The sequence below is a fragment of the Nelumbo nucifera genome, chromosome 1 (genome assembly GCF_055504915.1).
Source record: "Nelumbo nucifera cultivar China Antique chromosome 1, China Antique-T2T, whole genome shotgun sequence".
NCBI lineage: Eukaryota > Viridiplantae > Streptophyta > Magnoliopsida > Proteales > Nelumbonaceae > Nelumbo > Nelumbo nucifera.
Window position 1 is genome coordinate 211,452,578 of NC_142649.1, and position 14,357 is coordinate 211,466,934.

The 14,357-nt window shown below is 37.3% G+C and overlaps 1 protein-coding gene across 6 annotated transcripts; it reads right to left on the minus strand.

The window, feature by feature from the left end:
* Positions 1–551: 551 nt before the first annotated feature.
* Positions 552–13,799, minus strand: LOC104588830 (inactive poly [ADP-ribose] polymerase RCD1-like). 6 transcript variants are annotated; one of them, XM_088896089.1, is made up of 8 exons: positions 13,637–13,799; positions 12,839–12,958; positions 10,016–11,277; positions 8,880–9,121; positions 7,962–8,068; positions 6,979–7,167; positions 6,788–6,883; positions 552–815 (listed from the first exon to the last, which is right to left on the minus strand). In XM_088896089.1, exons 3-8 carry the CDS (start codon positions 11,155–11,157, stop codon positions 750–752), a joined length of 1,842 nt encoding a protein of 613 aa, XP_088752215.1. In that variant the 5' UTR covers positions 11,158–11,277; positions 12,839–12,958; positions 13,637–13,799; the 3' UTR covers positions 552–749. The 6 variants fall into 6 exon arrangements, with proteins under 6 accessions (XP_088752215.1, XP_010245245.1, XP_088752216.1 ...); XM_010246943.3 differs by having other exon boundaries at positions 12,839–13,036; positions 13,637–13,776; XM_010246941.3 differs by lacking the exon at positions 552–815 and adding an exon at positions 822–1,199.
* Positions 13,800–14,357: the final 558 nt, after the last annotated feature.

Sequence of the window (14,357 nt, forward strand, 5' to 3'; positions counted from 1 at the left end):
AACAAACACGTCACAATTCCATTGCAATCCACGAGCCAAGCGCACTAGCGCAGATCACCAATCTGGAATTGAATGAAGAGCTTAACAATAATGATCCAAATATCCAATCCTTGGATCCTTGGGTCAAACCTAAGAAGAAGCCAAAATTCTGAAGCTGTTAATCATGTGCAAGCAAACAAAAATGGGTCAAGTGTATCTTGAACACCAAAATCCATTAGCTATGTTCGTTCTTTATATTAAGAAACCCTTCCTTATAAATAGCGCAGAGTCATTAAGGCTATGTTTGGTTTGAAGGAAAAGGTAGGGAAAGGAAGGGAATGACAGGGAAACATGTACAAAGTTTGTAAAGGCTTCCTTACATTTCCCTTCCTTTCCTTGCATATTCCTTCAAACCAAACATAGCCTAAGTTCTAGTTCTGAAAAGCAGGCCCAGAATTGGGGTCCCCAATTTGCCATCGGTTCCAAAGTATTTTGGTTCATATTTGGGTTGCCAATTGTCATTGCTGACAATAGTGAATGGCCATGTGACAACTCAACAAGCACCCAACAGATAACTGTCAAAGAATATAATAACCACCATAAATTCGTGACTAACCACAAAACTTGTCCAAAAAAGCTAAACTGCTATTCACAATTTTCATGTCGACACATTTCCCACAAAAAGCACAAAAGCGGCAGATGAAACTCTGTTCCCAGCTTCACAGGAAATAGCCAACCGCCACAATTGGATGTAGGAATGCAAGTCCTACTCAAGATCTGTCAACATCTTTTTGCTCCTGGTCTGCTGGTTCTGATTTACACAGAGTTTTCGAAAACTGTACATACATAAAGAGATGGACAAGTTAGTTTAACCAAATGAGTTGGGATCGGCTGCCAACAAAACACGTTCCAACACCCTCCCAACGTGATTCGACAAATTGGGATCTGCTCCTCACAGATCCATCCCACCGTGTATTGAGAACATCTTCCCATGAATAACACAGGACAGATGTTCCCAATGGGACTGTGAAATCTGTGAGGTGCACTCTGTGAGGAGCAGATCCAGACTCTGATTCGACACCGTACATCTCATCATGAGACTGGGACCCGCCAGATTGAGACGCACAGTGTCCGATCATGTTGGGAGGGTGTTGGGATGTATTATCGCAGGTGATCCGGACTCCGACAAAGAATCCAGAAACTCCACATTCAGACTGGAGCTGAAAGAAAAGGAAATCCAAGTTAGAGAGAAGGTAGACGAAATGAAAGCGAAGGCAATAATTAATTCACCTAACTCCGAAATTGAACTATGCACAATTTCAATGGATTTACATACTTACCGTTAACTTATCCAAAACTCATTTCAAATGACAAAACTCTATCAGAAGTGACAGGAAATGGGAAGAGTTTATCTTTTGAGGCTAGAAAGCTTCTCAGAAAGAAAAAAAACAAAGGTCATTATGCAATGTTGGTTCCAGCTATTTGGGGTCTTGGGAGGGGTCGACTTGATATGGTCCTAACCTTTGGCATTTTTTTTAGAAAGTCTTAGCAAGTGCAATTGGTGGTTAATACTTTTGCATGATTTCATCGAAGTGTTTGAAGTTGAATTCAATGCCCTATAATATAAAGTTGGTAATAATGTGTTACTGGTCAATGCTTTAAAAGCACAAGGTGCATGAAAAGCGCAAAGGGTTTTTGGTCCCCAGGGTGTAAGGCGCAAGATGAGGTGCGCTTTTTTCAAGCAAGTTGCAAAGTCTACTGGCTTAAATTAAAATACATAAACCAGTTTTTCAAACCATCATTGACCTAGGTGGTATTCAAACCGTCACCTGATGTCAATTCCAATCTAGTTTAACTCAAACCCAGGAATTGGTCAATAACTGTTGACTTAGTACCGGGTGGTTAAACTGCCAACCTGTTTGACCTGAACAACGGGACACAGGTCACAAATTAAATTATATACTATTTTTTTAGAGGAGGTAAAGTAAAATAATTGCTATTCCGTTGCCGGGAATTGAAAATAATCACATCATATACTTTTTATTTTTAGGTTTTATTTTTTTAATAATACTCATATCTATCTATGCAAGTAGGGTCCAAGAAATATGTATTTATGAAAGTATATTTTCTACAACAATAATTACACATAATTCTATTTTCTGCACATTTATTAATTTATTATATACATATAATGTGCAAAACCCTTCAGAGGCCATTACTTTGTGCTCGGTGGTTAGATAAGGGTGATTCTTTTTTCTTCGTTTTAGAAAACTGTGTTCTATGCATTTTTGGACTATTTTTGCCCAAAAAACATCCTTTTGACCTCAAATATGAATTTTAGCTTTCTTAATTTATAATAAGCTAAAATTAAAAATAAATCACCCAAAGCCCAGATGGAAAAACGGTTCAGCCTACAGATTGGTTTTTAAACATCAGCATAAACATGACGTATAAAACATATTGAAAGTAAAAATGTAAATATAAAACCAAACATCTATCTATACTATATAAAAGCAGATACTTGCCTTGGTGGTTTTGGTGCAGGACATAAAACTTATACCTTACTCTTTACTTCCATTCATGGATAGCACGTGCCTCTACACTAGTAGCATATAAAACATATCTAAGCACTTAATAATTCAGCATCCCAGTACTTATAAGTAGTTAATGTGATGTTAGACATTTTGCATTCTTAATTCTACGAGTCGCCCTCTATACTAAGCCCCTTGAGACAAGCACAAGCAAGTCCATCTCAAGGTGCAAAATTCTTAACCTGTATATAGAAAGATTTGTTGTATAATTTTAATTGTAGTTCTATCTTTTGAAAAATACATTGTATTAATAAGGATGAGAAAACACTAGCAAAAATGGGGGGTTTCTACTCCCACCTGGCTCGCTTGCATTCACTCTGAGACCCCCCCTGTAGGGAGGGTTCGAACGGATGACCCGTTCTAACAACAAAAATTAAAAAAAATAATAATTAACAATAAAAAAGGCCAAAAACCGTTGGACAGATCGACGGTTCGACTGTCCGGATCAACAAGTCATTGACTGGTTCAACAGTTTTTGGCCAGGGACCAGGTTTGGGGTAAAACGGAACCAGTTGCCTAGAAGGTTCTCGGGCCGAACGGTCCGACCATCCAGGTCAACGATGGTTCAAAAACCATGGGTTACGCATGGACCTAGGCAAGGCATATGCTTAAAATGCACCTCTCGTGTGCACCTAGGCATGCCTTCTAAATCACAAGTGCTAGTCAAGATGTTTGACCAAAAACCAAACACAATGGGGAGCTTAATGATGCATGAAAAATAAATAGGTGTGTCTTCCTGATACAATGGGCAAAAACCAAACACCTAGGCATGCCTTCTTGATACAATGGGCAATATCCTGTTCAATCTATGAATACCTTAAATTTCAAATAAGCCGAAAATAGGTGTGTCAAGTAGGTTCCCTTTACTTTTGAAGGTAAAAATAAAATTTATTAAAATAAAAAAATGAAGTCACAAGAAAGGTGATCAGGAGTAGCCTAAGAAAAAAAGGAAAAACAACTTCTTATCCACCAAAGCCTCAATCCACAAACTTAAGCAACTCAACCAGCAATGATAAACCACAAACAAACTCATCAAGTCAAGGAACAAATAGAAACTCCCCCAAGTCAAATAAACAATTGAGACCTCTAGAAATAACTCCCTAGAGAAAAAAGCCCCAACTTCAAGCCATGACACCAGTCCAACACCATAAAAACTAGAAAGCATCTTCCAACCACCACATCCTCTATGCCACTATTCAGCTTCTGAACTGATCTATACATTTTTGTGTCTTCTAAATTTTCTTACTGCATTTGGTGTTTTCATACAAGCTATTAGATTTGTATGTCTGGCATTGATCCTATCTAATTCAAATTTATCTGCTTCTTTCTCTTCACCTTCATTGCATACATCCCTTGCTCCTGCTTCTATCTAATTCTTTGAATGTCTTTCTTCCAAACTCTTCACACCCCCCCCCAAAAAAAAAAGATAAAAAAAATAAAACACAGACCCAATGTCTTACTATCCCCCACTTGTATATTCACAACCTTTTCGATTTCAATCATCCTTCCAACTTTGTGAGTTTCACCCAAGATCACTTCATTCAGACTATCTTCCCTAATCCCAGCTTCCTCTTCCTCATTAGTTATGGATTTAGCTTTAATTTTGTATTTTTGCTTATTTTCATATACTACGTTTCCAATCTTTCGGCTCTCCCCAACTTCAACCACCCCTTCATTCAGCAATCTTTCCTAAGATCCCACCACGAATTTCCTCCCCTATCTCACTCATTCCATTCCCAATTCCCATCCTGTCTGTCATAACTTTGGCCCCTTTTGTCTGTAGCACCCTTTCATCTCCTGCCTCAGGTCTCTCAAAATTTCATCATTTGAAATTACCCACTTACTCTTTTCACTTGCCTTTCCATGTTCTTCATCTTCCTCACCCTGGAAATTGTGACTTCCCCTATTCGCAGTGGTCTCAGGTTAGAATTTTGTCAAAATTTGAATGGGCCCTGACCCAAAGCCCGATGTTTTTTTTATTGGAAACGGTAACTTCATTGAATAACTTTCTAGATTTAAGTACAGCTTTCAACCCCCAAGTAGGTGTTGAGCCCCCAGTTATCTTTCTTACAAAACTGCCCAGAACATACTCTCCCTCACAGTCCCTTGTTTAGCCAACGTGTCAGCTAAACCATTAGCTGATCTCCTTGACCATTTGAAGCATGCACCAATCTCCCTTGTTATATTGTGGATTTCCCTTATGGGCAGTCTATAAATCCAAGCTCTCAACTTACCAGATTGCAACCACTCAATCAACAATTTAGAGTCTTCCTCAATCTCAATTTGGTGTAACCCCAACTGTTTTGCATATCTTACACCTTGAAGTAAGGCCATCACCTCCTCTCTCAATGAGTCCCCGACTCCTATTGATCCTGAAAACAAGGCCACAATTCCGCCATTTTCATCTCTGAAAACTCTTATACCTGAAGGGCCCGGGTTACCTCTTGAACTCCCATCAAAGTTCAATTTCACTCTTTGTTGTGTTGGTGGGGACCACAATTCCTGCACAATAAGTTTCATGGAAGTTGTAGAAGCCACCACTTCCCAATTCTTGTAAATGTCTTCAGCTGAGAAGTCTTTAAACAAATCCAAAGTTTTCAACCAATGAATAATCATAATAATTATCCTTTCTAAAATTGCCTCCTTGGATTTCTCCACGCCTTTAAAGATTCTATTATTCCTTTCTTCCCAAACTGACCATAAGATAGCTGCTCTTGTGGCTCTCCACATTAATCTTCCACGCCTCTTCGGTTGCCTAAAAAAGCTTGGGTCAAAAAGGCTTGCCACATCTGGGGGAGGTGTCCACCTACAACCAAAGATAGAAGAGAACCAAATCCAAATAAAGCATACAAATGGACAAGAAATCAATAGGTGTGTGATCGTCTCACCAGATCCCAAGTAGAGGCTACAAACACGGGGTGATAGGCAAACATTTGGCCTTTTTCTTTGCAACATATCTAGAGTATTGATTTTTTGGATAAACACCTCCCAAAAGCCCGAACTTTTGGGGGTACAGGTTGACACCAACTCTCCTTTGAAGGAAAGCTCTTTACAGGGTTTGATGATTGAATGAGGATATAAAAAAAGGAAGAGCAAGTGAACACACTAGAAGGGGAAGGTTTCCAAATTCTACTGTCCACACAAGATTGATCCAGGTAAGTTGACCCAAAGCCCGATGTTAGTCCCCCTACAATGAACTTATCATGTTAGTTTAATCACCAATGAACTAGATACTCTAAGGCCTCATTTGTTTACAACTTTGTAACTTACCCGGATAAGTGCACTTACCCAAGTAAATATTTCCTGGGTAAATTCATTTACCCATGTTATTTTTATTCCCAGGTAAGTAACTGAATGATATTTTATCCATAAAAAGTTATTATTAAAATGGGCAAAGTTGTCCCATTATGTTTTATAAAATTTCCCCTCAAGAGGGAAAGTTACTTACCCACTTGGGAGATGGGCAAGTTTTACCCGGGGAAGTGGAGCTGCTTTTACCGTGGGGCCCACTACTAACTCCCCCCTATTTAGCGGTAAACGAACGGGGCCTAAAATTTTATGAGCATCATCTAAAAGGTGTATATCATAGTTCACCAATAGAACACTTCAACAAATGGGATAATGCAATTGTCAGGAACAACAAATGGAGCTGTTTTTAGTGTGGGACCCACTAATAAATGCAAAAAGAACATTGTAAAGTTGATCAATGGGAAAAAGATACCCATTGACCAACTCCCCCCCCCCCCCCGCCCACCATTTAGCGGTAAGCAAACAGGACCTAAAATTTTATGGGCATCATCTAAAGGTGTACATATCATCATAGTTCACCAATAGAACACTTCAACAAATGGGATAATGCAATTGTCAGGAACAACCATTTAATGGATCCCAACTAGATGCTATAGCCCATTCCAGCAACTAGAATAATCCTGACATGACCACCCAAACCTGCACCTTCTTTGGAGATAGAGTTCACCATTTCAGTCAATCCAGTAACACATTTTGGTTATACCCATTGAATGAGGTATCCTGCAAGTGGAGGACCCAACTACTTTGTATGTGAAATGCATGTAAATACCTATTTATAGATGGTAATTACTGGTTTACAACCACAAAACCAGACTATAGGTGTAGATTATAATTAAAGTAACATGCAGAAAATACATGAACCAAGGGTTGGGAATTGGAATATAAAACAACAGAATGAATAGGATTACCTTGCACTGAAGGCTTGTTATCGTGGATCTGAGTACTGTGTCCCCAACTATCAACCTCAACTTCTTAACAAAATCATCCCGATTAATCATTTTGTGCTGATAATATATACCAAAAAAAGAGAAGAGAAAGAGACATCAGAAAATTATCAAGCTGAGGAAAATAAAATAATCTAAATAGTTCGAAGACATACCCTAAATAGGTCATAATGCTTATTAACTAGCAACATATCATTAGCAGGCACTTTATTTGAAATAGCATCAAACAACATGGGAAAAGGCATCCAGGGGGATTTGGGAGTCTTTGAAATGCTCGAATCAAAGACAGGAGCCTTGTCCTGAGATCTCTTTACTGAATCTCCAAATGAATTATGGTATACCGCCTGAGGAAAGAGTGAAATATTAAAATGAAAAACATGAAAACTTCACAGAAAGTAAAACTCAAAATTCCCAAGTAATGCTTTCAATCCATCATTGACCAAGCCAATCAGACTGGCGCTCCAGTGTCCCAGTAACAACTCCAGATCAGGTCAACATCTAACTTGTCATATTACAAGAGAACTGTTGACTTGGTCAATGACTTGTCACCCAGATAATTTAACCACTGGCCAAATCAACAACCCATTTACCAGGTTATCAGGTTTTTTTATATTTTTTGGGGAGTTTGTTATTATCAGGATGTTACAGGTTGACCCACAGACCAAATGACAGAATGGTAACCCATCCACCCAGAAGGAAAATCAGTTCAGCCTGTGGGTTTTAAAACAGTGATCTGTCTCTACACTGCAATTAGGACCAACCAAAAGCAACCAAGTCTATCCAGATCAAACGATCCACCCACCTGACCTATATATATGAGTTCCCCTGTTTCTACCAATAACCCTAGCCCAATCTTCTAAGGTAAGGACAAGTTAGTCCCACTTTCAAATTTCAATAATTAATCTTTTGCTAAACTGGTTTAATATTTTCAGCTCCAAGAAAGCAATCTTTAGTTTTAGGAGACCACATCCTTCCTATTAAAAGTGGATAACCAGTCAAAATATGGGAACTAAAGTCCATCAAACTAGTATTTCTGCACAATGCACCATGCAACAAGTAAAGGTGCATGTAAACTGGTATAGATAGATATGCGGAGGAGGGGGTGAGAGAGTGAGAGAGATTCTAAGAATATGCTTACAGAATTAAGTGGAGAGGAGCCGATTTGCATTTGAACTTGACAACAAGTAGAATTTGTTTCACCAGACACATCATATTTGCTCTGCCTCTCATTTCCAACAGCATGACCTGTAGGAACATTAATGTATACCAGTGGTCAAAGACACACACACACACACACATAAACAAAAAAAAGAAAAAGAAAAAGAAAAGATATGCCAATATTTGTATAACCCATGTGGTAAATAGCTCCTAAACTCATTGATCCATATAGTTAAGGTAATAGCACCTCTTGGATGAGCCATAGATACAGACTTGTAGCTGAAAAGTTAACCAATATCTACCTAACCAATTAACCATACAAGTACTTGTCAATGTCTTAAGAGTAGTTAATCCATCTATAGGCAACAATATTTTCAGTGCATGCTCCTCCAAGCAAAACAAAGTAACCCATATCGAGATGATGGGTCATTTATAATGTTGTATGGTATAGTGTTCTGGATCATCCTCCACAAAGTTCCTAGGAAACAAGGTATACATAACATACATACATAACAAAAAAAATCAATTTAACCAGAGAGAGAGAGAGATGGCAATATTTGAATATCTATGTGGTAAATAGCTTCCCTCCTAACTCATCAATACATATAGTTCAAATGTAGCAAATCTTAGATGAGATATAGATACAGCTTATAACTGAAAATTTTAACCAATATGTACCTAGATAATTAACCATACATGTACTTATATAAGTCTTATGGGTATAGTTAATCCATCTATAGTGCATATTCCAAACAAAACAAAGTAACCCATATTGAGCTGATGGGTCATTTATAATGTTGTATGACATAGTGTTCTAGATCATCCTCCTCAAAAATTCCTAGAAAACAAGGTATTCCATCAAGAAATAAATTGAAATACAAAGGAAAAAAAGAATCACCTTTAACACTGGGAGGCATCCTAAAACAAACAACATACTCTGGATAGATGTGAGTGTTCGCATTCATGCTCCACACAGTATACTGACTTGGATTTTCAAGATCGTCTACGCCATTGTCAAAGTTTTCGCTACTAGGATGGAACTGCTCAGATCCAGGATGAACAAGCTCCATGTTCCCCATTATAACACGACAAAACATCATATGTTGTACCCCATTTTCGTCAACATCACAATAATTTGCACTGAAAAAGAAAGAGAAAGAGAGGGAGGAAAGTCAATTATCCTCCGCAACCACATTATCAATAAATTTAGAAAACATAGATGAAAACTATGTTTGAGAATTCAAGAGTAAGGTTGCATCTGATACTGCTCAAATGAGAGTTGAAAGTGGAATGCTAAAAGATTCCAAATTTTAATAATGTCTCATTCAGCATTTTAGCAATTTGAGAGCTACTTAATTGCTGAATGATGAAGCACGGGTATTGGGCGTTGGGATGATTGTTTTACCCCAAAAAGTTTTATCGTATACCAACAATAACCCTGGATTTAGGTCTTTTTTATTCCTTATTATGTTTCCAGCATCTATTTTAGCAGTTATTAAATGGCTCTTCTATCTATTAACACATTTCCCACAAATGTGCTGATGTGAGGGTTAACCCCATTTCAACAGCTTCAGCAGTTCTAACTCAGATTACCATAGATTGAAAAATGATTTAAAATTAGAAAATTAATCCACAATAACTTCCCATCAATAAATATAGCAAAGAACCCAAAACATAAGTGGCTGACTGATAGCTACCAAATATGTCTACCTTAGTTACACTCCCAAGAAAATGAGCATCTATATCACTAGTTCATTGTACTACCTTTAACTTCCACTTAGCAATTTAATTTTTTTTTCTCTTTTTTCCTAATAGTAGTGGAATTGACAAATATTAATTGCATATTTATATAGTTATACTCCCAAGGAACACGAGTATCTATATCACTAGTTCATAGTACTACCTTTAAGTTCCACTTAGCAATTTAGTTTTTTCTCTTTTTTCCTAATAGTAGTGGAATTGACAAATATTAATTGCACATTTATAATTTTCATATAAACAAAAAAGTTAATCGCTCCAAAACTGAATTTCCACCTGATAAGTGAATAATTTGCTGATGAAAGATGAACACCAATACCATATACAGGCTTATGCTTAGGCAGTCCATTTATACCAATCCCATGCACCATAATCCTAGACACTGCCTCTCTAGAGGAAGCAAGCCAAGCAAATCGAACATTTGCTTCACCACGATACTTCTTTGTGATTTCAAGCTGCTTCTGGAAAAGCTCAAATCGAACCTGTGAAATACTACTTGAGCAATGATAAACCTCAAGTACGTCCTTTGCATCAATCATCGAACCCATACCCATAAGGAACGTGTGTTGCACAATATCATTAGACAACTCTCCATGCATTGCTTCATACACAGGATTTTGTGAAGGAGAAATTTCAACCAATTGCTTATTTTCTCCAAAGCGTTCAATTTTTGCTTCTGATTTTGCATCACTGCTATCATGTTGTTCAAGCTCATAATGCCTTATAACAGGTTTTTCTTCAACTTTAAGTCGCTTTACATGAGTATTTGATTCTTCAGTACCTTCTTCCAGACCCAAGCTATCAGCTCCAGTAATTTCAATTTCAAGTTGCAACTTGAGTTCACGGGTCCCATTTGGCTCTTGATATAAAATTCTCTGTTCATTCTCCAAATCAGGTTGAAAATTTGCATTTACTTCCATATCACCAGAAAGCAATTCCGGAAACAAACAATTACCTGCTTCATCAATCCAAGCGATGGGTTTTTGTACACCTGTTTTCAGATCAACCTCAATCATGTGGAAAAAATCCATAAGTGAGTGATGGTCATTGAACTCCACCTCAATAGCAACCTTCTTTCTCTGGAAATCTTCTCTTATTAATGCAAGAAGTTCCACAGGGAAATCAGTCCATTCATCATTCTGATAGAACATTAAACGTTGAATTGGCCCACTCTTCATAAAATTTGAGTAGTTTTTCAGCAGAGATTTCCTGAAACGAGACTTGCAACTGTTCTTGCTGCCAAATGATCTGACTCGTTTGCATAGCTTGTTAGATTGCGAGTTCAAGGTGGGTCTCCGACCCACCACTGCCAGAGCAGGTTCAGCAAAATATGCTACACAGTGAGATGCCCTTTTTCTCTTCAGATCTACCACAATTCTACGCCCATTATCCGATACCTTTGCGTTCTTGACTTCCATGTTTATATACAGTATCAATCACTATCAACAAATTTGCCTCCAAGAAGTCCAAAGATGACAAAATTTTACTGTTCTTATTTTTTCTGCATCATGACCATTGCCAGAGAGTATAAAGAGGCCCTGCCGATCATAAGAAGTTAGAGGACATCTTTGTACATATTTCACATGGAACATAACAATGATGAAGGAAACAAAGGATCAAGATTCTTTATATTACAATCAAGAAAAAGGATACAAGTTGATCATAAGAATAAACAACAAATGCATGCAATTGCTCGGATATTAAAAAATATTAGTTTAGAATCCCTAAGTTTCCATAAATGGAGGGTGATCATACAAGGAAAAAGTGAATACAAACATAAGGAGGAAATTATCATTCGGCAGCACATAGGGCTCCTTTTAGCTGTCTGAGCAAAACATTAACTGAGCTTGCCTTGTTTTCAAATATACAGGAGTTTTTTCACCCCAAATGATCCAACCGACTTTACTAATAAATACAAAATAAATTTTAAGTGCATATTATCTTACAAACAGATAAATTCAGGTCATCCTTAACCAGGTCAAATTTGAACAAACAGATACCGTTTTTTGATAGATTTATTAGATACTGCTTGCAGCCTTAGAACAGCCATATTCCAATCAGAGAAGCATCTGCATGGCTTCTACCTTCAGATAGCATATCACCATTTGTTCATTTCTTGTAAGATAATATGCATTAGGTCCTCTTTTTTTTTCTCATTTTAGAAGACAAAAGGTATGGTTCAACCACATATAAAATATTTCTTCATGACCTTCATATGTGGGCAGCCACAAAGCAAACATTTTCAGGAACTCCATTCCATTTGAAGTATGTTAGATTATTAGAAAGGAATAGAAAGATCATTGATGGAAAGACAAATTATGGGTGGCTATGTAAAAAAAGGTTTAGTCCCAAGGATGCACAAAAGTTATAGCTTAACCAGAGTTAGAGGATGTCAAAAGAACCTCTTTTACAATTATTTAATGGTTTGTTAAGGATGTATAGCCTTGTGAATTTTTGTAGTCTGCTTTTAAGATAAGCTTTGCCCGTCTGTATCTGGTTTTGATCTTAACATTCATAATGGCCCATGGAGTTGCACAAGGAAGACTCTACTTCTTTATCCCCTTTGAAAAGATGCCAAAGGGGCCACTGCTTGGTGTAACAGCAAATTAATGTCTATAAATAGGAGCAATGGAGAAGCTCATCTGGTTCGTGTAGATCAAATAAGACTCAAATCTACATAACAAATGAGCAAGCACATTACCATGAATTGTTACACTTCCAGGAAAAAACAGGAATACAAAGTACAACATTATTGTCAGTGCTCAGCCATCATTCTCTAAGTTACCTCTTAATAACCAAGGATAAGGACTTCAATGTTTGAGTGTTGTATCAGATGTTGGACGAGGCATTACATGATATTAAGCCTTGCTTCGTCCTCACTTCAAGTGTTAATTGTGATTATTAGGAAAAGGCTTTTCTGAGGGTTTTGCAAGTAATTTGGATTTTGGACAGAAACCCTTCATCCAAAAATTATCAGAATAACTATTTAAATCACCGTTCAGATAACGTGCATTGATGAGATAGGAAACATAACAAATAGATTTTGCCAATCACTGCAAGATCCTATTAAGAGATTATTGTGCAGGTACAAGAACATACCAAATTCTACTACCAGCGGTCATTTTGCACAACGGTTTTTTTTCTTTTTTCCCTGACCTCAATAAAATCGACCAAAGTAAAGTTCCTCTTCAATCGCACAAGTACCAAACAGCTCTCTTGCTAAATAGAGTTCAAGAACAAACCAAAAGATCTTTACAAGAAAACGACGGAACGATGTTCCAGGAGATAACCATGCAGCTTATATCAAAACAGAAGAGTCAATACAGCTATCAAAATACAAATAAATGGACAAAAACCATGGCCATGTTATTTGGTCTCAAAAAAAGTCCAATCCTTTCAATAAAATTAGAATGTAAACATAAAATTAAACCACCAGAAACGTTACTCAGAACTAGGCTTAACTACTTACTCCAAAATACACAATCAACTAATAAAACCACGACTAAACGAAATGGAACTTCAACTGAACCCAGTAAAAAAATTCATAGAAACAAAGGGAAAAGAGGAAATAAGGTAAAGTTGTCAAAATTTTGACGTAGAAAAAGGAGATTTTAATTAGATCGGACAAAAACTCAAGAAGAATTACAGAAGCCCAAAAAAGAACAAAACAAAACAAACTGGCATTCGATCAAATTCTCATATGGGACATAGATTCAGATGAAAATAAAAGCATTGATCAAAAAACTAAAAAAAATAATCAGCACGGGATGAAGTCAAATCCAAAAAATAATGAGAAAACCCTGAAACCTAGACCTAATAAACAGAAAAAATAGCAAGAAAAACTTAAAATTCCTCGAATAAAGAAAAACTTTTCCATAAACACGATAAAATTCTCACCTTTTAAAGCATTAAAGCTGGTTTTCGACGATTTTCATGAGAAGGGGGGATCTCCGGCTCGTTTAGTCTGAAACCCTCTCTTTCTCGCGAAAACGAAGAACAGTGAAGGGCGTTGACGCCGTTAATACCCGAGATTGGTAACGGTTCGTAGGTCGGCAGCCGTGGACCATCTGTCGTTACTTGCGGGGAAAGAAATACAAGAATAGCCGCCTCATCGTATTAAACGGAAAAGAATCCAACGGTCTGAATTTTCTCTAGCCGCTTAAAATGATTTTACTGTCAATTATTTATTATATTTTAAGGTTTCTAATGTTTTGCCGTTTTCTTTCCGTTAAATAAAACGTGGCAGTATATAGTTCGTCCTAAGAATAAATGGAGTGCTGATGATAGTGATAAGCTTGGTAATTTCTGTGGGCCATGATACGATACTCCGCGGAAAGAACTTGATTCGTACTTCAAGACGTTAGATTAGACTTGAGATCTAGTACAAACAAACGCGTTACAACGGGCTACGAAACCAATCCAAAATAAACACGTCAGAAACCGGAATTGATGATTGTACGGATCATGTGGGCAGTTCACTTGTTCACTCTCATGCTTTCGTATTTAGTCAAAAATAAATTGAGATATAATTAGCCAAAAACTGTCTCAACAGCCTTGGCCCCCAACAGCTAAAGTTTTTCCGTTGGTGTGGGGGTGGCAATTTCTCACGTAATCTGTC